General features: G+C 49.9%; 1 protein-coding gene across 2 annotated transcripts in view; it reads left to right on the forward strand.

The window, feature by feature from the left end:
* The first annotated feature begins 1700 nt into the window (after positions 1 to 1700).
* Positions 1701 to 23288, forward strand: part of ATP6V0D2 (ATPase H+ transporting V0 subunit d2) — a 33521-nt gene continuing 11933 nt past the window's right edge. The window contains exons 1-2 of one of the 2 annotated variants that reach the window (XM_084864423.1): positions 1701 to 2032; positions 13501 to 13672. In XM_084864423.1, coding sequence (XP_084720549.1) covers positions 1903 to 2032; positions 13501 to 13672 — 302 coding nt within the window. In that variant the 5' untranslated portion in view covers positions 1701 to 1902. The remainder of the gene's footprint in view (positions 2033 to 13500; positions 13673 to 23288) is intronic. The other variant, XM_084864422.1, reaches the window with a different exon arrangement.

Below are 23288 nucleotides of genomic sequence, written 5' to 3' on the forward strand. Positions count from 1 at the left end.
GGGATCCCACTTCCTGTCTTATCCGAATTAGAGGCAACAGAGCAGTAAGTTACATGACACCTCAAGACGGACTCAGCACATTCCAAACCGTGGGGAACGGGGGAAGAATGACCCAGTCACTTCAACAGCAAGAGGCAGGTGGGCGGAGAGGCGTCCAGGCAAGGACGAGAAGGGACATATAAACCCAAGCTCACATCTGCAACCAAGCGTAAAACCAACAAAATTTATGTCGAAGAAGTTTGAACGTTGATGGTATTTTTAATATTATAAGGAATAACTTGATTGCAATAGAATTGTGATTACATTGCAGAAGAATCTTTATCTTTTAGAGACACCTACTGAAATGGTTATGGATAAAACAATAGGATATCTTGGTGTTACTTGACAATTATTCAAGGTGGGGAGGAGGAGGGCACTTATTCAGGGGTTCACAAACTATGACTCAGAGGCCAAGTGTGGCCACCACCAGTTTTTGTAAATAAAGTTTTATTGGAACAGTCTCGCTCATTCTTTGACATGTGGCAAGTGGACAGGTGCCACAGAGACTGAGCTTTCCGGAGAAAGCCTGCTGATGCCCGAATCCGACCGAGGCGGCCTGAGCCAGAAGCTGGGCGGCGGCTTTGTGGGTTAGTCTGGTGTTGTTTCCTTTTGTAGGTCTGAAATGTCTCGTAACAAAGAAATTTAAAACCAACACTAACAAACAGGAAGATCTGGATTAGGATTCTTCAGTCTGCCTGCTCCTAATTCCCCATCAGGCCGCATGTCCAGGTTGCAGGCTCAAACCCCAGTAGGGGGCATGCAGGAGGCAGCCAATCAATGATCTCCTCTCACCATTGATGTTTCTACCTCCCCCTTCCTCTATCTAAAATCAATAAAAGCATATTTAAAAAGTTAAAAGAGAGGCCCTCTCTACCCTGGCAGGGTGGCTCAGAGGAGAGAGTGTCAGCCTGTGTGCCAGTTCCATTCCCTGTCAAGGGGTCAAGGGTAAGGTGACCAGACGTCCCGCTTTTGGCGGGATAGTCCCAATTTTTAAAAATTTGTCCTGCGTCCCACGGCGTTTTAAAAAAGTTCCGATTTTTGGAAAGAGTCTTTTAAATCTTTTGGACTTTTTTAAAACACCTCGGGAGGTGAGACAAATTGTAAAAAATTGGGACTGTCCTGCCAAAAGCTGGACATCTGGTCACCTTAGTCAAGGGCACATACCTAGGTTGCAGGTTCCATTCCATTCCAGACCCCCAGTTGGGGCAGGTGTGGAAGTCAACCAATCATTGTGTGTCTCTCAAATAGATTTTTCTCTCTGTCTCTCCCTCACCTCCCACTCACTAAAAATGAATGGGAAAAATAAATACCCTCACTCTTTGGGTGAGGATTTTTTTTTTTAAAAAAGGCCTTTGCCTGGCTGATATGGCTCAGTGGTTGGGTGTCAACCGATGAAGCTGGAGGTCACAGTTCAATTCCCCATTGATTGTGAGCTTGATCCATCATATCTCACCCTTTCTCTCTCAAATCAATTTTTAAAAGGCCATCTCTTTCTTCACATTGCTAGTCCTGAAGAAATTGAGAACAGATGTCCTTTACATTCCAAAGCTCTGCTGGGGGGAGGGATGTTTACAAAACATTCAGGTGTTTCCCCTTTCCTGGAAAAGCTGGGGCCCGCCCCGCCCCCTTACCCCCACCCCTCAAGAGGCCTCCTGGGCTGATGGGTCATCAGCTTATTCACTGTTGCCATCAACACCACTGCCTCTGCTCAAAGGCACTGACACGGAGAAAACCAGTCACAAAGACCCGCTGTCAGGGCAGGAGGCGCCTGTGACTCCTGTGCCGCCAGCGCGTGCCCAGACGGCGGCTCTGAGGCTCCCGGACGAGCTACCCCAACCCACTGCCGCCCCTGGGACCGGCCCCATGCTGGGAAGCGCCGAGCTGAGCTTCAATGTGGACCATGGCTACCTGGAGGGGCTGGTGCGAGGCTGCAAGGCCGGCCTCCTGACCCAGCAGGACTACCTCAACCTGGTCCAGTGCGAGACCCTGGAGGGTGAGCGGATCCCACCGGGAAGGGGTGCGGGAAGGGGTGCGGGAAGGCTGCCGAGGGACGCAGGGGAGGGCGGTCCCCGCCCCAGCCCAGAGCAGGTCTTCCTCCAGGGCCGGACCTCAGGGTCAGTGAGCTTGGACCAGGAGACAGTTCATCTCCGTGTTCAGGATTCTCCGCGTGAAGTTTGCCTTCCTTCCATGATGCAGGCAGGTGCTTTGTCGCCAGTAGGAAGGCAGTATATTCGGATGCTGGTGCAGGCCTGCAGGTGTCTGAAATAGCTCTGTTCTCCCTGTTTCCAAACCACGCAGGAGGCTGCCCTCCCCTCAGCCCGGTGTCCGCTGCCTAGCAGAAGCACGTGTCGCACATCCTCAGATACCTGCTAACAGTACTTTGGAATCCTGCCTGCTTTTAGTCTGCATATCTATAGATGTTATTTGGATAAAGACATCACCAGATTGCCCAGGGATCTATGGCATAAAACAAACAATAAAAAGCTAAGAGCTTCAGTCTGGAGAACTGTGCCCTCTCCCCAGTTTCCCAGCTTCCACTGACAGAGTTTCCCAGACTTGGCTCTGGCGCTTACAAATAGCCAGCGGCCGGCCGGCCTGCAGGTGCTGTGGAGACCCGGGGCTCTCATTTATAAAGTGCAAGGCCGTGCCACTGTGTGCCGTTGCTTGGAGAAATAAATGAGTTGTATGTGGGAGAATGTCAGAACCAGGAAGCACACTCTCTGCAAATGGAAATTATCTGTTTTGAAACCAAGGGATTGAGGTCTGGTCGACATGAAAAGCTGTACATGTTTATTGTAGACAACTCGGTGAGGTTAGATAAGTGTGCACCTGTGAAACCTCCGCCACCTCTGCCACAGCCCGCCCCTCACCCCCACCCCCCACCATCACCATTAGTGTCGCTGTGATCGTTGGGGGTGAACTGCAGGCTCCGCGCTGGACTGTGGGTCCCCACAACGTGCTTCTCTTGTGAAACCAAACTTTCTGCCCTTGACACCTCCCAGCCCCCCTCTCCGGAGACGCTCTCTAAGCTACAATATCTTCAAAACCTTATCAAATAAATCACATGGTGCAGCATTTTTATTCTTAAAAACAGCAACTCACTCATTTTGAAACATACTTATAAAATCAGTCCTGGAAGTGTCCATAAGAAGGTGCTTTAAAACTTCCAGATTATTCTAGAAAAAGCAAGAAATCTGTAAGGATCCAGACTACAAAGAGGAAGGTGGAGGTGACTTTGCAGGCAGCTTTGGGGAGGGGGTGCTGAGGGCCTGAGGTCAGTCCCTGTGGGTGGTCTGACCTGTCAGAGCCAGAGGAGGCCCAGCCGCCCACCAGAGACGCACCCTCTCCTTTCACGGGCGATGGAAACAGCCAGGAAAAACTCCCAGATGCCAACCAATGCTGCTGGCTACAAATAACAAATATGATCCCAGCTCCTAGTCCCGTCCTGCGTTATGTGAGGAGGTGGGGGACTGAGGAGTCTCGGATCAAAAGTCGCATAAATTGAGGCAGAAAAAATTAATGGACCTGGCAGCATGAGAGCTTCTGAGCGAAGTCATTTGAATAAATTCTATTTAGTTTTCAGTCAAACTTTCAAATGGGCTGAGAAATGCAAATTTAAACTCAAATACAGAAATGTCTTCAGGATACACAGCCAGGCATTGGCAGCTCACCAAGGAATGCCAAGAGGAACCGCCCGCGGCTCCAGCTGGGGGAGGAGGGAAGGCTGCAGACGCAGACCTGAAGGTGAACCTTCTTAGTGCAGTGCACACGGCTGCACACGGCCGCACACGCAGAACGCCCTCTGGTGGCGGGAAGGACCCGGAGTCCTCCCGCAGAGCCCATGTTCGGGCCTCTACGTCCTCCAAAGCCGCTTGTCTTTGCACCCCCTGAGTCTCTCTGTCCTCCTCCGAATAGTGTATTTCCAACATTCTTGCACAACTATGTGTGAATCCGTTCCAACCGGCTCTTTGCGGCTCCCAGGAATACCAATGTGACACGAAGCTGGGTCATGAGTGCTGAGAAGGTCAGTCAAACACGATGAGGGGTTCATGTCCTGGGCTGGAGCCGAGGCCCAGAGGCCGGGCCTAACCTGACCCTCCTGCGCCCTCAGGACAGAGGACAGGAGGTCTGCGTCCATGGTTCACTAGCATGTCCTCTCTGAGCGGAGTGAGGACCCAAGGCCAGGCCTGTTTGCTCACAGCTCCATCGGACATAGCACACCTGCCTCCTGGCTGTGTCTCGGCTGTTGGTTGTGAGTAATGTGAATGCAGTGCACCTGCTGCATCTGAGAGAACCCCAGCCACCTGCCCAGCCGCCTATCGGAGAGAAGTGAAGGACTTCGGGATTTATGTGCTTTTGCATACCACACGCACATACAATGATGGATAACTAAGAGTGGGGATCCAGCATCACAAGCAGACACTTTCTAGAAAAGATAAGCTAACTTGGCAAAGATAAGTCCTCTAATCTTTAAAGAAAAGAAGTGTCTGATGTGCACATATTGTTTTTGTTTTTTTATTGATTTCAGAGGAAGGGAGAGGGAGGAAAACATCAATGATGAGAGATAAACATCAATTTGCTGCCCCTTGCACACCCCTATTGAGAATGGAGCCCACAACTTGGACATATGCTCTGACTGGGAATCAAACCTAAACCTCCTGGTTCATGGGTCCATGCTCAACCACTGAGCCACACTGGCCAGGCCTCAGCATATTGTTTTCAAACCACTTGTAAGAAGCACATAAGGTTCCGGTGATTAGGCAGAGAGGAAAGGAAGGTTGCCAGACAAGCCTTGCGGAGTCCTAGTGTTCATGTGTGTGCAGAACTGGGTGTGCGTGTGGTCAGAGCACTCATCTGCTCCAGCTGCCTGAGTGACAGGGAGCTCTGACTCAGCCCTGCAGGGGCAGGAGAGGGAAGCTGGGCTGGTCTGCTTGGAGGCCACTTTACAAGAGACTTGAACCAAACAGTAACAGCACAGGGGTGTGACTGACCCCTTGTCCGTGCTGGAGTCCCTCTCCGGGCCGAGCCCCCGGCGCCTCTCGGGCTCCACGGGGCTCCCGGAGGGGGGCCTGGCCCAGAGCACAAGGCCTGGGCCTGGCGGCTCCCGGGACTAGCTGTGCAGGGCCCCTCCAGCTTTCCAGGGCCGCACTGCTGTTTTCATCCATTTTTAAATTATACGTAAGACTCGCAAACATCCTTTCCTCTTCAAAAAAGACACGGTGGGACTCAACAAGATGGCGGCATAGGGCAGACACCCGAATGCAGCCCACCACAACAAGTTTGAATTTAGAACTGAAAAACAGGGGAAACATCACCCTGAGGCGCCGGACGGCTGGCTGAGGGGAGGCTCTACCATCTGGGAAGGAGAGAGAAGGCGCGCTGAACCTCAGGAACTGTGAAGGTGCGGAGAACTGTGCGCGCGAAAAGGCAGCCGCAGAGTTCGCTGCCGGCTTGCTTGCGGAGAGGGCGGGCCGAGTTCGCTACCAGCTTACTCCCTGCGCGCATAGAGGGCGGACAGCTAATGCGCAGCTGCTTTCTTGTTCGGGAGGAAACCAAAACCACCCTATTGCGCTGATAGACAGCCCCACATAGAGAGAGGCCAGACTGTCGGGCAGTGGGTGAGGATTTCTCGGAGGTGTGTGAAGCCAGCAGCCATTACTGTGGGACTCAGAAACCAGACCCTCGTAGGGAGGGGCTGAATAAAGCTTGTCTGCACCACCAGAGACCATCCAGGCGGAGCACAGAAGCCCTTCCAGTGGCTAGCTTCCTCATTTGCTGCCAATAGGACTTTCCTAGGGAGGGGCAGACAGGAATCTAAAGCTTGTCTGCGCCTATACCAAAGAGGTGCTCGCCTTCAACAAAGCTTAGCTGTGTCACCCCGAGAATCCGCCCATCCAAGCAGAATATAGAAACCCTCCTAGCTGAGGCACCTCTGATCCTCATAGCCAATTGGCTTGGAGATAAACGCTTTCCAGTGATACCAACAACAAGCAAGGCTTAACAACAAGACTGCACACACAGCCCACAAAGGGCTACACCAAGACTGTCCACCTCAGGTAACTGGGAGGCTGACTCACTGAACCATATAGGACACCTTAGCACACAAAGTCACCCTACCAACTAAGGGAAGCTGTGAAAATGCCAAGACAAGGAAATAGAGCACATACAAAAGAAATGGAGGAAAAGAAGAGACTGGATATAGAGTTCAAAACCACACTTATAAGGTTTTTCAAGAATTTCCTAGAAAAGGTCGACGAGACCTATGAGGAGATGAAAAGGGATCAACAAGAACTAATAAGGGGTCAACAAGAAATAAAGAATACATTGTCTGAAATAAAAAATATTATACAGAGTCCTAAAAACAGAATGGAAGATCGCAAGAATCAAGTCAAAGATTTGGAACATAAAGAGCCAGAAGACACTCCTCCACAGAAGCAAGAAGGCAAGAGAATCCGGAAAGTTGAAGATAATGTAAGAAACCTCTGGGACAACTTCAAGCGAACCAACATCAGAATTATGGGGGTCCCAGAAGATGAGAGAGAGCAAGATATTGAAAACATACTGAAAGAAATAGTGACAGAAAATTTCCCCCACCTGGTGAAAGAATTAGACTTACAAGTCCAGGAAGCACACAGAACTCCAAACAAAAGGAATCCAAAAAAGACCACACCAAGACAAATCATAATTAAAATTCCAAGAGCAAAAGAGAAAGAGAGAATATTAAAAGCAGCAAGAGCAAAGCAGGTAGTTACCTATAAAGGAGCACCCATACGATTGTCAGCTGATTTCTCAACAGAAACCATGCAGGCCAGACGGGAATGGCAAGAAATACTCAAGGTGATGAATAGCAAGAACCTACAGCCAAAAATAATCTACCCAGCAAAGCTATCACTCAGAATCGAAGGCCAGATAAAGAGCTTCACTAATAAAAAAAAGCTAAAGGAGTTCATCACCACCAAACCAGAATTATATGAATTGCTGAAGGGGGTTCTTTTGGAAGAGAAAGAAAATAGAGATTAAAAACTATGAACAACAAATACGTAACCATCAACAAGTGAATCTAAAAACCAAGGGAATTAAAAAAAAATCTGATGAACAATATTAACTGGTGAATATAATAGAATCAGAGGTATGGTATGGGAGTGGACTGACGATTCTCAGGGAAAACGGGGATAGGGGGGCATGGGAAGAGACTGAACATAAACTGTGCTCCTACAGATGAGGACAATGGGGGTGGGGAAAGGGCAAAGGGTGGGGTGGGAACCTGGTGGAGGAGAGCAATGGAGGGTGGGAAGGGGTTGAATGAGGAACATTTGTAATAATATGAACAATAAAGATTCATAAATAAAATAAAATAAAATTCTAAAATGGACAAAAAAAAAAAAAAAAAAAAAAAAAGAAGGAAGGCGACAGGCAGGCAGGCTCTGTCAGGGAAGATGCCGGCCTAGGCACAGGGATCACTTACCCCAAACTGATTTTAGTCTGTAAAGCCACCACACATGGCGCGCCACACACACACACACCCGGGGAGGGAGTTAGTTGTATTAAAAAATCAAGCTAAAGGAGTGTGAATGTAAAACGTTCAAAGGAGGTCTGTGTTTACCAACCACCATTTAAAGAAAACAAACCAAGAAAGAGATGAAAGGTCAAAACTCCCTCTCTTGGATTTGGAGTGAGAGAGTTCCTGCATCTGTCCAAGAGGGTCATCTGCTGTGTGAAAAGCCAGGGTTCGGCAACAGGGGATATTTTCTTCCTCTCAGGGAATCATGAAAAGCATCCATGACAGTAAAGGGGGTGGGTGGGTGCTGTCATTGAAAAGGCTAGGCGAGCAGGGAGAGCTATACCGTTTAAAGGCATACCCTATCCGCTTTTCCTTTCGCAGCATGTACACAGTGAATTCATGTTTAGTTTGGAACCGAATTACTTCTTGAGTCTCCTCCTCCTCCTCCTCCTCCTCCTCCTCCTCCTCCTCCTCCTCCTCCTCCTCCTCCTCTTCTTCTTCCTGTTATTTCTCTTCAGCAGAGGGCTGTTGTTAAAAAAAAAAAAAAAAAAAGACACGGTGGTATAATGAATGCCTCAGAGCTCTAGGACTTAGTAATAATCGCCTTTTCTAAAACAGACGGGCGTGGGGAGAGGAGGCGGCCAGCGGTCACGGGACGCGGCTGTCGGTTTGGAGGTTAAGTCTCACCGACAGCGACGTCCCTGGAAGGGGCACGACCCTCGTTCCTCTTCAGCGGCGCCTTCACGTAGCAGCTGGCCAACAGCCTGCCTGGTGAGCTTCCTCTGCAGCCAAGGAAGTGCAGCCAGAAAGCAATGGCCCCTGCCTGGCGGTTCAGTGGAGCACCCTCAGATAGGCCGCAGCTGTGGGTTCGATCTCTGGTCAGGGCACATACAAGAATCAACCAATGAATGCATAGACAAGTGGAACATCAAATGTCTCTCTCTCTCTCTCTCTCTCTCTCTCTCTCTCTCTCTCTCTCTCTCTAATAGATAATGTTTAAAAAAAAAAATTACAAAGATATAGTCCGTGCCCTACAAGGGCTTTCATGCCAGAGAAGAAAACAAAGCCCCGAAGGCTGTCTCCCGGCCTGGTCCGTGTCCCGGGGGTCCCAGGTTTCTAGGGTGTTTGGTAGATTAAATCGTAGGAGTTCCCGGACTCCCTGAGGAGCCCGAACTGCAGCGCATCTACAAGGATTGGCCTCTGCTGGGCTCGTGAATTCCTGAAGTAATTCTCCCGTTTCACGGCTATGGCTGGTGGTGTTTGATATGACTCCAAATGTGGGGGCACAGGCGGTTGGAAAATGCCCGTGAGGCGGTGGGGGAGGGGAGTTGAGCTGGGAGAGTCTGGGCCGCAGGAAAGTGACTGGGTTACTGATAGGAGAATAGAGGTGTGGGGGTGGAACACCTGCAGATAAGGCTGGAATTCAGGCTGGAGAAGGTGGGAGGCTGAGGGTCTGATTGCGGGGCTCTGAGATGCTGAACGAGAGTCAAACACTTGCCTTGACACCAGCAGCGGGTTATTCCTCTGGCCCGCGTTTCCGCTCTGAGACGGGGTTACTGTAGGTTAGGAGACCATGTCTGTTAGAACCGGCCTGTCTGTGGAGAGTCCATCGGGTGGTGGCCATGGTGCGGGCGGCGCCCGGCTCTGACCCACAGGTGGGAGGCTGGGCCTCAGGCTGCCACGGAAACGCAGGCCAAGCGGGGTGGGCAACGAGATGCCTAAGAGGGCGACACTTCATCACGTAAGACGACGGTAAAAGCGAACACGGGAAGACGTCGGCTTTTATAGACATTGATATACGTACTAAAATCAGAGTAATTGTAAGACATGATGGCCAATTCCAGTAATTTGTTTGGAAAAAAATCTGGTTAGAGAGTAAAAACCAGAGTTTTTAGCCAACTGAACCAAACTACTTTGGTGTAGAGGCTAAGTGAGAAGAAAAGGGAACTAATATTACGGTGGCTTCTGCACACCGGCTCCTCTCCGCCATCTGGTGTAATCCTCACCCCACCCCAAGCCTGGGTTCCACACCCACTTGTAGAGGCAGACACTGCGGAGGGTCGGGGCCCCGGGGCCTAAGCAGAGGGCACCCCGAACAGGTGCCCTGGAGGGGCTGCCTTGACCTCGCCGGCCTGGCCAGCAGGTCTGCGCATAGTAAAGCCCAAACAGGAAGCTGCCAGAAGACAGACAACAAACTCCATTTTCTGAAATTGATCTGCCCAGTGAATTAATAGATGGCCACGCAGCCCTGGTCCTTGTCCTGGCTCAGTAGTGATCAGGCAACTCCTGACCCAGGGACTGAGCCTGGAGACACATTTTCCACTGTGACCCGCAACCTGCATGCAGCTGCACACACCTGCACACATGTGTGCACACCTACACACCCCTGCACACCTGTAGGCCCCTGCACATGCCTGAATGCGCAAACACACAAACACACACACACACACACACACACACACCTCTATGTCCCATGCTCTGGTATTTGTTATGAGAATCTAATTGAGGACTTTTTCTGTTGCTATAAATCTGATTTATTTGGTAGTGATCCCATAGATTGGACATTTTTCACTTTCTCATTTGTATAAAAAAGAAAAACCCTGCCACTTGCTGCGCAGCTTCTCTGGGTGGAGAAGCCGGGAATTTCCAGTGTGCGGTGCCTCCCTGGGTGCAGCCCTGGCCGCTGTCCTCGGGCTGGGGCTCTGGGGGCATCACAGAGGCTGCATGCCTGCATTTAAGAAGCCTGTTTATTAAAAAAAAAAAAAAAAGAAGAAGAAAAAAAAAAGAAAGAAAGAAAGAGAGAAAGAAAGAAAGAAAGAAAAAGAAAAAAGAGTTTTCTAAAAGGGAAGAATCCACACTGCAAAATAGGAAACTGAATCACAGGAAAATCTGAGAAAGAGCAATAGACATTGACCTGAGACAGTCACTGATCAAGTTACTCTGATTCAAGACTAAAGAGGGAATTTTTTAGACAGTCGGGCAAAAGTCAGTCATTTTCAGGAGAGACGGAATAAAACTGCCCTAGCCCTTGTCATGTGCCAGTGGTGCCAGGAGAATGTCTAGTGTCCTGAGGAAAGGAAGTGTGCCCCGGGTGTGGCTCGTCATATTTACAGAAGCGGGATAAGTAGCTATTCTAGTCTCCGGAGCTCAGGGTCCTTCCCAAAAGGACCTCTTGGCCACGAGATAGAGCCAGGCCCCGGCGCGGAGGCCGCTCCTGTGGGGACTGCCATGAAGACACCGAATCCACTGCGGGTAAAAGCAGAGGCTGTGAAGCTGTGACCTGGGAAGGAGAAGTAAGAGCTGACAGAGCTGGAAGCTGGGACGAGGAGAGGAACAGAGCACACTGTGCTGACTCCTCTTCTCGTGGTACTTGAGCAAGTGCCTCCTAAAATTAAAGTGTATAGAAAGATTAAACAAGAGGCCTGTCATTCCCAATCACATCTCCACAGCCTGCTTCCTCACGCACCTACTCGGATGCGCACGTGGGTAGGACGGGACGGACCCGTGAACGTTGTAAATCTGCGTGGAGGCATTGCTGCTGTGGTGGCCATCGTGGCCCGGCCGCATGGCAGCCCTGCGATGCTCTTTGCGTCTGGGCGCACCTGTGCCTGGGCCTTGTGGGGCCTCCAGCTCCGCGACCACTGAGTGTCAGGATCCCCCTGGCGGCCAGGAGGTCTGCGAGTTGTTTTGCTTAAAAGAAACGTGTCACATGAGCAAATGTCACGGTTTCTACAGAAATGCCCTGTGCCCTTTCATTGGCCAACAGCCCTCCTACGGAGCATGCAAACTGTCAAGTGATAGGAAGATTTGAAATAAAAGACAAACGAGACATGGCCCCCCTAAAAGAGCATTTTTAAACTAACTTAATTAAATAGGTAATTGAGCAAGTAAATCCTGCAGCCAGACAAACCGCGTTTCCGACGCATAACTCTGGATCCTGAGGAGGGGCCCGGCTGCTGAACACAATGGCCTGCTGCCTCCCCAGCCCCCCAGCCACGCCCCTATGGCCTCTTGTGTCCTCAGGAGAGGTGCCTGCCCAGCCCTGCTTGGAGCCCCTGCTCGCTCCCTGGCTCGATTCTCACTCCCCTTCTGGAAGCTCAGGACAGAGGCTGTGGGGACAGGGGCTGCGGCCGGCCGCCTCACTGCTCCTGCCGCCCTTCCTCTCGCTCCTGCGGGCACGGAGCACCCGGGCCTGGCAGCCTTCAGGGGCACGTTCCTGGGCTCCTGTCCCTGTGGGCCTGGCCCGCTGTGCCCCCCTTAGCCAGGGGCCTGGGCTCAGTCGCTGAAGCCTGATGTAGCTCGCAGTTGGTGGTGCCTCGTCCCCATCAGACTGCGTTTCCTTGGGGACGAGGAGTCCGGGTGGAGCTATGCCATCAGCGCCGCAGGCAGCCCCATGAGCCCCGGATGCAACAGAAGCCCGGCTGCGGGGTGGATGGTGCCAGAGGCAGTTAATAACACGTGAATCTCAGGGGCTCGGCTGCGCTAGTGCAGCCGCTGTGGGGTTAAAGCGCTTAAGCCTGAAGCACTTTGGGACGGGGCTGTGCTAGAGGTGTCATCAGAGAATTCGGGCCACAGAACAATGGGCAACCTGATTGAACGGGTTGGCAATAAAATACAGGTTCTAAGTGCTCTGGGGTCAGATAGCCTGGCTTAGAATTCATTTATCCCTGTGATCTTGAGCCAATTATTAACCTCTGAGCATCAGCCTTCTACCTGCAAACATCATTCCCACCTCCGAGGCTAGCCATTGAGGGAGCTAATACCGTGTTTCCCCGAAAATAAGACCTACTTATAGGTTTCCTTCTGAGTGAAATATAAGGCATCCCCCAAAAATAAGGCCCCCCTAGGCTAAACATGAGAGATTTGGTCCACTGATTCTGAAAGAAATGGAGTCACAAGAAATTCACCAGGAAATTCAGGAATTGGATTGTTATGATGATGTTCCAGAAGATGATGACATGATTGTCATTGAATAAATGAGTAAGTTCTTGATACTGTAGGATTCACAGTTTGTTTGGTTTGTGTTGACAACTACTGTACCTCCGTACCGTATACAGGTAATAAATTTTCTTTATTTTCATTTAACAATAAATGTGTACCATATTCTTCTTCTTGGAAAAATAAGACATCCCCTGAAAATAAGACCTAGCGCATCTTTGGGAGCAAAAATTAATATAGGACACTGTCTTATTTTCGGGGAAACAGGGTACATGCCCAGTACACACTAAGCCCTCAGTCACAGTAACTACTGTGCCAGTGTTGAAGGATCCATTATAATGGGCAAATGTGGGGGAGCCGGTGTTCCTGGAGAGGGGGGTCAGCATGAACAAAAGTGAGGAGGCTGGGGACACGTCTCACAGAGGAGGAAGCACTGTGAGTAGAATTTAATTCAATAACCTGCAGCCAAGAGCATGTGATCAAAGGTGCTGGCCTGAGCCTGGGGAAACCATTGATTTTAGAGTCAGGAGACCCTGTTTGAGCTCTGCCCCTCCCTCCTCTCCCCGCTCCCCCCTCCTACTCCCCACCCCTCTGTAACTGCACCGTTAGCCCCAGGCTGCCGCTGGCCCTGTCCCTGAGGAAGGGCTCTTTTCCACCACGTTGGGCTGGACCCCCAGTTCCTTCTCAACCATTTGCCGAGCAGCTATTTCCGGCTCCGAGAAGCTCCTCACTTCTCTCACCAGGTGGTCGGTAATGTTCTCCGGCCGTGCTAACAATCCTGGACTGCTAGGTCACTGAACATGTGGTTTACCAGAATACCCATATCAATTATGAATTGTTGGTTGCTTTAGAGAAATCAGCTTGTCTAAATCATACGTAGACTCAGGCTGTGGTCTGTAAGGTAATGGTAATTAACGTGCATCATTAGTAATGATAAAGCTTGCGTAAATTCAGTGAGGGCTGTACAGGCTGCTCATGTGTGTTCAAACGCTAACCCGCTCTGGGGTTCCGTTGGATTGCAGATCTGAAAGTTCACCTGCAGACCACCGATTACGGCAACTTCTTGGCTGATCAAACGAATCCTCTCACCGTTTCCAAAATCGACACGGAGATGAGGAAGAAGCTGTGCGGGGAGTTTGAGTATTTCCGGAATCACTCCCTGGAGCCGCTGAGTACCTTCTTCACCTACATGACGTGAGTGGCGGCGGGCGGGTGGGGTTCTAGGCCTTTCCGTTGCTCTCATGTTCAAATGCATCCCAGCCTCAGCAGCTGAGGAGCCCGGGCCGCACCCACGGGGAGAAGGCAGACCTCACGCACTAACCTGTGATTGCGATGGTGTCCTCCGGTTAAAGCTTCTTTCTGTTTTCTCTTTCCCAACGCCCCGTGGGGCTGGTGGTGAACGTGTCTGTGCTGTTGGGACTGACGGTGACACAATATGACACTTTTGGGTCCCTTGTGGTGGCACCGAAACATCACAGAACGTACTTTAAGCCACAGCTGCCCTTCCAGCCCCCTCACAATGGATAAGGAGCCCCAGCGCATTCAGGAGTGTCTGTGTTGATCCTTCTCTGTCACCAGCGGCCCCAGTCTTTCAATGCAAAGGCCCTTCACTCTGAAAAATGCTGAGCCCGGTTGATGTGGCTCAATAGTTGAGCATCAACCTACGAACCAGGTCACAGTTGGATTCCCAGTCAGGACACATGCCCAGATTTCAGGCTCAATCCCCAGAAGGGGATGTGCAGGAAGCACCTGATCAATGATTCTCTCTCATTTTTTATGCTTTTCTCTCTCCCCCTTTCCCCTCTTCTCTGAAATCAATAAAAATATATTTTAAACAAAATTAAACACACACACACACACACACACACACACACACTAGAGGCCCAGTGCATGAAATGTGTGCAGGAAGGGGATCCTTTGGCCAGGCCTGCACCCTCTCCAATCCAGGACCCCTCAGGGGATGTCCGACTACCGGTTTCAGCCCAATGCCTGTGGGATTGGGCCTAAACCAGCGTTTGTAGGAATGGGCCTAAACCGGCAGTCAGACATCCCTCTTGCAATCTGGGACCGCTGGCTCCTAACCACTCACTTGCCTGCCTACATGATAGCCCCTAACTGTCTCTGCCTCGGCCCCCACACCTAGGACCCAGTCTTCCCTCCTAACCAGCTGCAAGCACCTGAGACCTGGGCTTCTCTCCCTCTGACTGGCCGCAGGCACTGGAGCGTGGGGGGTCCTCAGCTTGGCCTGCCCCCTCACAGTCCAGGAGCCCTCAGGAGATGTCCTACTGATGGCCTCAGGGAGTGAGCCTAAGCCACAGTTGGCCTCTCTCTGTAGGAGATGACCAGGCTGATCAGGGCAAGGTGTGCCCCCAACACCCCTCTGCTGGTGCCACTGCTAGCCTCCTTGGTGGCCTGCCCTTGGCCCTTGCAGCCGTCACAACTGCATGCCTTAGGCCAGTGTTTTTCAACCTTTTTTGGGCAAAGGCACACTTGTTTCATGAAAAAAATCACGAGGCACACCACCATTAGAAAATGTTAAAAAATTTAACTCTGTGCCTATATTGACTATATATAAAGTAATTCTCTTGAATAGGAATAAAATAAACACAAAGAAAGTATTTTATAATTACTTTATTATGAAATATTAAGAAAACAAAATAGTGAAAAATTATAAAATTCTTGTCTTGTCTGCACCTACGGCACACCAGGCAACATCTCGCGGCACACTAGTGTGCCGCGGAACAGCGGTTGAAAAACGCTGCCTTAAGCCCTCACAGCCACTGTGGCTTTGTCCAGACAGACATCTGGAAGACGTCCGGTCTAATTAGCATTATATATATATATATATATATATATATATATATATATATATACACACACACACACACACACACACACACACACACTAGAGGCCCAGTGCACGAAACTTGTGCACAGGGCCAGGGGGGAAGTGTCCCTCAGCCCAGGCTGTCCAATCTAGGACCCCTAGAAGGATATCCAACTGCCCGTTTAGGCCCAATCCCAAATGGGCAGTCGGACATCCTTCTCACAATCCAGGACTGCTGGGTCCCAACTGCTCGCCTGCCTGCTTTCCTGATTGCCCCTAACCTCTTCTGCCTGCCAGCCTGATCATGCCCTAATGACTCCCATGCCAGCCTGATTGATGTCTAACTGCTCCCCTGCCAGCCTGTTTGTTCTCAACTTCCCTCCTCTGCCAGCCTGGTCACCCCTAACTGCCCTCCCCTGCAGGGTTGATCACCTCCAACTGCCCTCCTTTGCAGGCCTGGTGCCTCCCAACTGCCCTCCCCTGCTGGCCATCGTATGTTGGCCACCTTGTATCCACATAGGGGCAGCCATCTTTGACCACATGGGGGCAGCTATTGTGTGTTGGAGTGATGGTCAATCTGCATATTACTCTTTTATTAGATAGGATAGAGGCCTGGTGCATGAGTGGGGACCAGCTGGTTTGCCCTGAAGGGTGTCCCAGATCAGTGTGGGGCTTCCCTTGGGGCGTGGGGTGTCCTGGGCGAGGGGCCTGTGGTGGTTTTCAGGCCAGCCACACCCCCTGGCAACCCAAGGGGAGGCACTGGTATCTGGAATTTATTTACCTTCCACAATTGAAACTTTGTAGCCTATAGCGGAGCCAAGCCTCCTGCTTGCTCTGTGGCCCACAGCCATTTCTGTTTGTATTTGTTTACTTTCTATAATTGAAACTTTGTAGCCTTGAGTCGAGGCCTAGGCCAGCAAGGGCAGGTGGAAAACTTGGCTTCCTCCATTGCCTGGGAAACCCAAGCCTCCCTCCTACTTTCTGTGGCCGGTAGCCATCTTGGTTAGGTTTATTTGCATACCCTTTCTGATTGGCTGGTGGGTGTGGCTGGTGGGTATGGCTTGTGGGTGTAGTGGAGTGGTGGTTAATTTGCATATTACTCTTTTATAATATATATATATATCACCCTAGCCAATTTGGCTCAGTGGATAAAGCATCAGCCTGCAGTCAAGGCCACATGCCTGGGTTGCATGCTCCATCCCCAGTGAGGGGTGTGCAGAAGGCAGTGGATTAAAGACTCTCTCTCATCACTGCTGTTTCTATTTCTCCCTTTCTCTTCCTCTTTGAAATCAATAAAAATATGTTAAAATTTTAAAAATTAAAAATATATGTATATTTTTAAATAAATAATTTAAAAAATGTTGAGCTTGTACACAATAGTGAATGGTGCTTTTATTAATCCAGTTAATAAATTATACCCAATACTCAAAATTTTGGGCCCCTCCAGCGGGCAAGCCAGGAACCAAGGTCGGCAGCAGCTGGACTGTGTTGCGTATGTGCTATGTAGTCTCCCTGTATAATGTATGACTGGCTCAGGAAGCATAAAATGGAAATGTCCCTCTTCCTCCTGTCCCCCTCCCCACTCAGCTCCTCCCCCAAGAGTGACCACTTCTCACATTCTTATGCACTTTTCCAGGAAAACATTTACATTTGTATATTTAAACTGACACACACTCAGCCCACCCGCCCCGCATTCCAAATCCATGTGTGCAGTCAGATGCCTCTGCACTTCCCGCACCTAATACTTCTCACAACGATCCTTCCAATGCCATTGTTTGTAGTAACTGCACAGAATCCTGTGTGTGGTGTATCACAACTCAACCAACCAGTCATCTAGTCACAAACAGTTTACTACTGCGTCGTTCTTGAATTTATTTCCAAGCTAAATTTCTGCCAGTGGAAGTAGCGAATCAAAGGAATGTCTTCTTTTTTGTTTAAATTTTGCTAAGTTGTACTCAACAAAAGTAGCCTCCTTTGGTGCTCCCTACGCAGTGCATGGGGAAGCCTGAGACTTACACTGTGACCAACACTGGACAGTATCTTCTTTTAATCTTTTTATTGAGTTTTAGAGAGAGGGAAAAGGAGAGAGAGAGAGTAACATCGCTATGAGAAGCACAACATCCATCAGCTGCCTCCTGCGCGCCCCTCCCGGGATCCAGCCCCAAACCTGGGCTCATGCCCGCACCCAGGACCCAGCTGGCAGCCTTCGGGTGACAGGACGATGCCCGCGGCTGAGCCACACCAGCCAGGACTCGCACATTCTCATTAATTGCCCATCTAATCGGTTAAAGATTGTATCTCTTTGCTTTAATTTATAGCTCTTAGCAAAATTGAACATCAATTCAATTTATCAGTTATCTGTATTGCTACCTGACCATTTTTTGTGGGAATATTCAGCATTTTTGATTGGCATGTAAGGGGTCCTTGTAAATGAAGAAAGTTAACCTTCATCATATATGTTCCAAAGTTATTTCCTCAGTTTGATAGAATTTAACTTTTACACGTTTTTGCTGTAGAAACATTGAATATTTTTAATTAGCTATAATCATCATTCTTCTCATCTCTCGACTCCTGATTATTGTATCCTGATGGGAAGGCCTTCCCCACTCTCAATCCATTAGTCCACGTGTCTCTTCTCCCACTCATCATTGTTGATGCTTCACTCTTTCCATCTAAGACTTTGGCTCATCTGGAATGTGCTTTGGTGGAAGGCACAAGACCTGGGCTGCAGTTACATTCCCCCCCCCAGAAGCTATGCAGTGTCTGCTGTTTCTGTGAATAAGTGAGAAGTCATGACCACAGTCCGAGGAGGCAGCAGGGGCGCGTGTCCCACGTGGTCCGGGCCGGGTCCCTGGTCTGTGCCGTGGGCCCTCCCTCAGCGCTGGGCCAGGACGTGACTCCGGGAAGATACAGCCGCTGGCCTGCCACAGGAATCACACACAGACAGGGCCTGGGGACAGAGACTGGGTGTGCAGTGGTCTGACGCGGGGTCTCTGGAGGATGCTGCAGATGGACAGAGCTGGGGACCAGAGAAGGCTGAGCATCTGGGCTGAAGCCTCAAGTGCGATGAGTAATGGGTCCGTTTGGCTGCACACAGGGTGGAGACACGGCGAAGGGAGGCTGGAGAAGCAAACGCAGGCCAGGTTAAGGCCACCGTCCCACGGCGGGAAGGCAGGGGGCTGTATCACATCAGAAGGTGTCTTCATGCGTGTGTGTCGGGTGTTGGCATCTGCCAGACCTTCCTTAAATGTGACAGTCTGAGCAGAAACCCACCTGTAAAGGGGTGAAGCAGAGGCCGGAGTGCTCTCAGGACTGTCCTTGCCATGCCAGTGAGTGGATGGTGCTGGACTCAGACCCAACTTCCTGGCCACCACCATGTTGCCTGCAGTGCCTCCCGCAGACATCCAAAGTCCCCAAGCAGTGCGACAACATGGCCCTGGCCACGTGGGAGAGAAAGGATGAAGTCCTGGCATTGGCGGGATGTGACTGTAGGCCGGGCCCTGTGTGTACTCTGCCCGGAGTCTTGCTGAACCCTCCTGACCAGTCTTTCTTGGTTCTTATCACCTTTCTAGAGATGCAGAAACTGAAACATACATATGGTAACTTACTGGGATCATAGATCAAACCAGGGAAGGCATCCTGGTCTGAAATCACTGTTAACAGTAGGCTTTGTAAAATCAGTTTGCTCAGATGTTGGATGAATTCCGAAAATCTGACCTGAGGTCTAATTTTAACTGAGTCAGGAAGCCGTCACATTTTGTACGTTGTGAGTTGAGGGACAGGTCTCACATGATGGAAATTTGTCCCAGCCCAGCCAGTGTGGTTCAGTGGTTGAGTGTCCACCTATGAACCAGGTCACAATTCGATTCCTGGTCAGGGCACATGCCCAAGTTGCAGGCTTGATCCCAGTACAGGAGGCAGCTGATAGATGATTCCCTCTCATTTTTTTTTTATGTTTTTATATCCCTCTCCCTCTCTCTGAAATACATTTTTTTAAAGGATGCATTACAAGTCCAAGAATTGGAAGAGGAGGAGGAGGAGGAGGAGGAGGAGGAGGAGGAGGAGGAGGAGGAGGAGGAGGAGAAGGAGGAGGAGGAGGAGAAGGAGGAGAAGGAGGAGTTGGAGGAGGAGGAGGAGGAGAAGGAGGAGAAGAAGAAAGAGGAGAAGGAGGAGGAGGAGAAAGAGAAAGAGAAGGAGAAGGAGGAGAAAGAGAATGAGGAGAAGAAGAAAGAGGAGGAGGAGGAGGAGGAGGAGGAGGAGGAGGAGGAGGAGAAGAAAGAGGAGAAGGAGGAGGAGGAGAAAGAGAAAGAGAAGGAGAAGGAGGAGGAGGAGAAAGAGAAGGAGGAGGAGGAGAAGGAGGAGTAGGAGGAGAAGGAGGAGGAGGAGGAGATGGAGGAGGAGGAGGAGTTGGAGGAGGAGGAGGAGGAGGAGGAGGAGGAGGAGGAGGAGTTGGAGGAGGAGGAGGAGGAGGAGGAGGAGTTGGAGGAGGAGGAGGAGGAGGAGGAGGAAATGGAGGAGGAGGAGATGGAGGAGGAGGAGGAGGAGGGGAAGAGGAAGAGGAGAAGGAGAAGGAGAAGAAGAAAGAGGAGAAAGAGGAGGAGGAGAATGAGATGGAGAAGGAGAAGGAGGAGAAGGAGAAAGAAGAGGAGGAGAAAGAAGAGGAGGAGGAGAAAGAGGAAGAGGAGGAGGAGGAGGAGGAGGAGAAAAAGAAGAAAGAGGAGGAGGAGAAGGACATGGAGAAGGAGAAGGACATGGAGAAGGAGAAGGAAGAGGAGGAGGAGGAGGTGGAAGAGAAGGAGGAGGAGGAGGAGAAGGAGGAGGAGGAGGAGGATGACGACGACGAGGAGGAGAAGGAATTTGCCCCAAATATTTGGGGAAATGCTATCCCTGGAATGGCAGGTTGCTCCATGGATGGTGATGATCACATGGTTCATTGTTTCCTAACTTTAGAATCTCTAACATGGAAGGAGCCTTGGTGTTGAATAAGCGAGCATCATCATTTCACAACAAACCCGCATGTTGATCTAGTTAAAATAGTGTTTTTTTAAAAATTACTTAAATTTCTAAATATTTCCAGCTATAAGTGATGTTAAAAACTGTCCATAAGAATACAGGTGGTCCCAAAACCCTGGGTAGAAGGTTACTGCCAAATTGGAAGTGGACAGATAGTCTGGATAGTATTAGCATTCCGCTGGTGCTGTTGGCAATGGACAAGGTTTAATTTGGAAAATCTCATTTCTTCTGACAGCTGAGAGGACAGGAGAGAACAAGTCTGAAGAGCAATCGCCCTCGGCCCCTCCTGGATGCTCTCTGTGTCCCTGTCCGGAATCAGTTGGCAGTACGGCCACTGGGCATTTGTGGAATCCATGTAACTCCTGTAACCAGCAGGACCTTACAGAGCTAGAAACCACCCGGCCCGCCCCCCCCCCCCCCCCCCCCCCGACACACACACACAACTCAGAATTTCACATTCTGTGCGGCCCTGTTGTGCTGCCATTTCTTAGCCAATATGTTCGGGGTAAACCAAAGCCAGTCCCGCAGAGAGTGCTGTGTGCCAGAGGGTTTGGGAGTTGGTTTGATGTCCTGGGTGTGGAAGATACAGGTTGCTATCTCTACAGCAGTTCCTGGTGGGTTACAAGACCTTTCCTTTGCTGGTCATCACCTTTCTGGTTAGGTATCAATCGACCACCAGGGGGCATGACTGGTCACAGCAACCCCTTCTCCAAAGGACTGGGTTCATTTCTCTCTCTCTCTCTCTCTCTCTCTCTCTCTCTCTCTCTCTCTCCAACTGTCCTGGGAGAGATAGGAAGACAGGAGGCCGCACAGACTCTGCTGCTGAGCCAGATAGCCCCTCGTTTTATCTTATTTTGTTGGCTTTATCTTTTTCATCTATTTTTTAAAATATATTTTTTATTGGGGCGAGGGACAGAGAGATAAACATCAATGGTTAGAGAGAATCACTGATCTGCTGCCTCCTGCGCCCCCCACACGGGATCGAGCCCACAACCCAGGCACGCGCCCTAATGGGGAATCGAGCTGAGACCTCTTGGTTGATAGGTCAACACTCAACCCCTGAGCCATGCCGGCCGGGCTGTTGGCTTTATCTTTCTAATGAAAAAGAAGAACGTGTGCTTTTTAAGAGTTTTTTTTTTTAATGTATTGGGGTGACATTGGTTAATAATATTACATGGTGTTCAGGTGTACAATTCTATACACATCATCTGTATGCTGTACTGTGTCCACCGCCCAGTCAGGTCTCCTTCCATCGCCATTTACCCCTTTATCTTCTTCCACTGCCCATGCCCCTCCCTCTGGTAATCACCGGGCTGTTGTCTGTGTCCATGTTTTGTTTTAACTTATGTAGTGCTCTCTACAAACCACATTCTCATAATCATTAAATGTGTTATTTTTTGTTAATCCTCACCTGAGGATATATTTTTCTTTGTTTCTTTTTTGTAATTTTTTTATTTTTTACAAAGAGGAAGAGAGAGGGAGAGAGAGATGGAAACATTGATGAGAGAGAATCATCAATCAGCTGCCTCCTGCACACCCCCCACTGGGGATGCGCCCACAACCAAGGCATATGCCCTTGACCGGAATCGAACCCGGGACCTTTCAGTCCACAGGCCAACGCTCTATCCACTGAGCCAAACCGGTTTCAGTGAGGATACATTTTTCATTGATTTTTAGAGAGAGTGGAAGGGAGGGAGGGAGAAATGGGGTAGAGAGAGAAACATTGATGTGAGAGAGACATCATGAATGCACCCTGAATGCACCTGTCCAGGGCTAGGGATTTAACCTGCAACCCTGAGGTGCAAGAACCAATGCTCTAAACACAGAGCAACATGGGCCAGTGCTATTAAATTTATTTTTATTTTAAAATATATTTTTATTGATTTCAGAGGTGAAGGGAGGAAGAGAGAGAGATAGCAACATCAATGATGAGAGAGAATTATTGATGGTGCCTCTTGCATGCCCCCATGAGGGATCAAGCCCGAAACCAAATAAAATTTATTTGATGTCCACAACAGCACAACAGCCCTACAAGGTGGCACTAATATTACTGGCATTTTAGAAATAAGGAAGCAGATAAGTATTGTACTTCAGTACCTGTTTCCTAAAGACCAGAGACCAGGGGTTAGGGTTAGGGTTAGGCACTCATAGTTTGTTGCATATCTTTCCAATTTTTTTGTACAAAATAGAAATATGTGTGTGTAAACAAACAAATACAAATATGTGCACATATACAATTACACATGCACTAGGGGCCCAGTGCACAGATTCATGCACCTTGAAAGGAACTGTGGGCTTCGAGGCTGCAGTGGGCACAGGGGGGGGGTCTCCATGCAGAGAGATCGGGGCTGGAGCCAGCAGCAGGTGGGCGCAGCAGGCTCCAGTACTGGCAGTGGGTGTGGGTGCCAGGCGGGACTGTGCATGTGGGAGCAAAGACTTTTCAGTAACCACCAGAGGCTCACCCCGATGACAGCAACCAGCCTTGGTCCGGCGTCCTGCTCACCTGCTCCACCATCCCACCATGGCCAGCACCTGCCATGTTCCACACGTGCCCCCTGGTGGTCAGCGCATGTCATAGCAACCGGTTGTTCAGTTGTTTTGCTATTCAGTGTAGTTGCATATTAGGTTTTATATTTATAGATAGTAGGTTTCATTGTTTGTTTTACATCAGGGAGACCGTATTATATGTGTTACATAATCCAGTTTGTCTTTCCATGTAATCTATGAAGAATTTCCTATGTAGATCATACAGAGCTGTCTTATGCAAGGCGTATATTGCGTTCCATGTGTGGGTGTGCCATCACTTACCTGAGGCGCGTGTGTGAAGTGACTGCCCAGAAGAGTCAGTGCTTGCCTCCTCAGACAGTGAGGGGCATTTGTGAGCTAACTCGTCCCCTTGTTCACATCGTTAATACCAATATACATGGGAGATTAATTTCACGCTGGGACAAATGAAAGGAAAAGTGCAGA

The sequence above is a fragment of the Pipistrellus hanaki genome (assembly GCF_964339955.1).
Source record: "Pipistrellus hanaki genome assembly, chromosome: 17".
Lineage (NCBI taxonomy): Eukaryota > Metazoa > Chordata > Mammalia > Chiroptera > Vespertilionidae > Pipistrellus > Pipistrellus hanaki.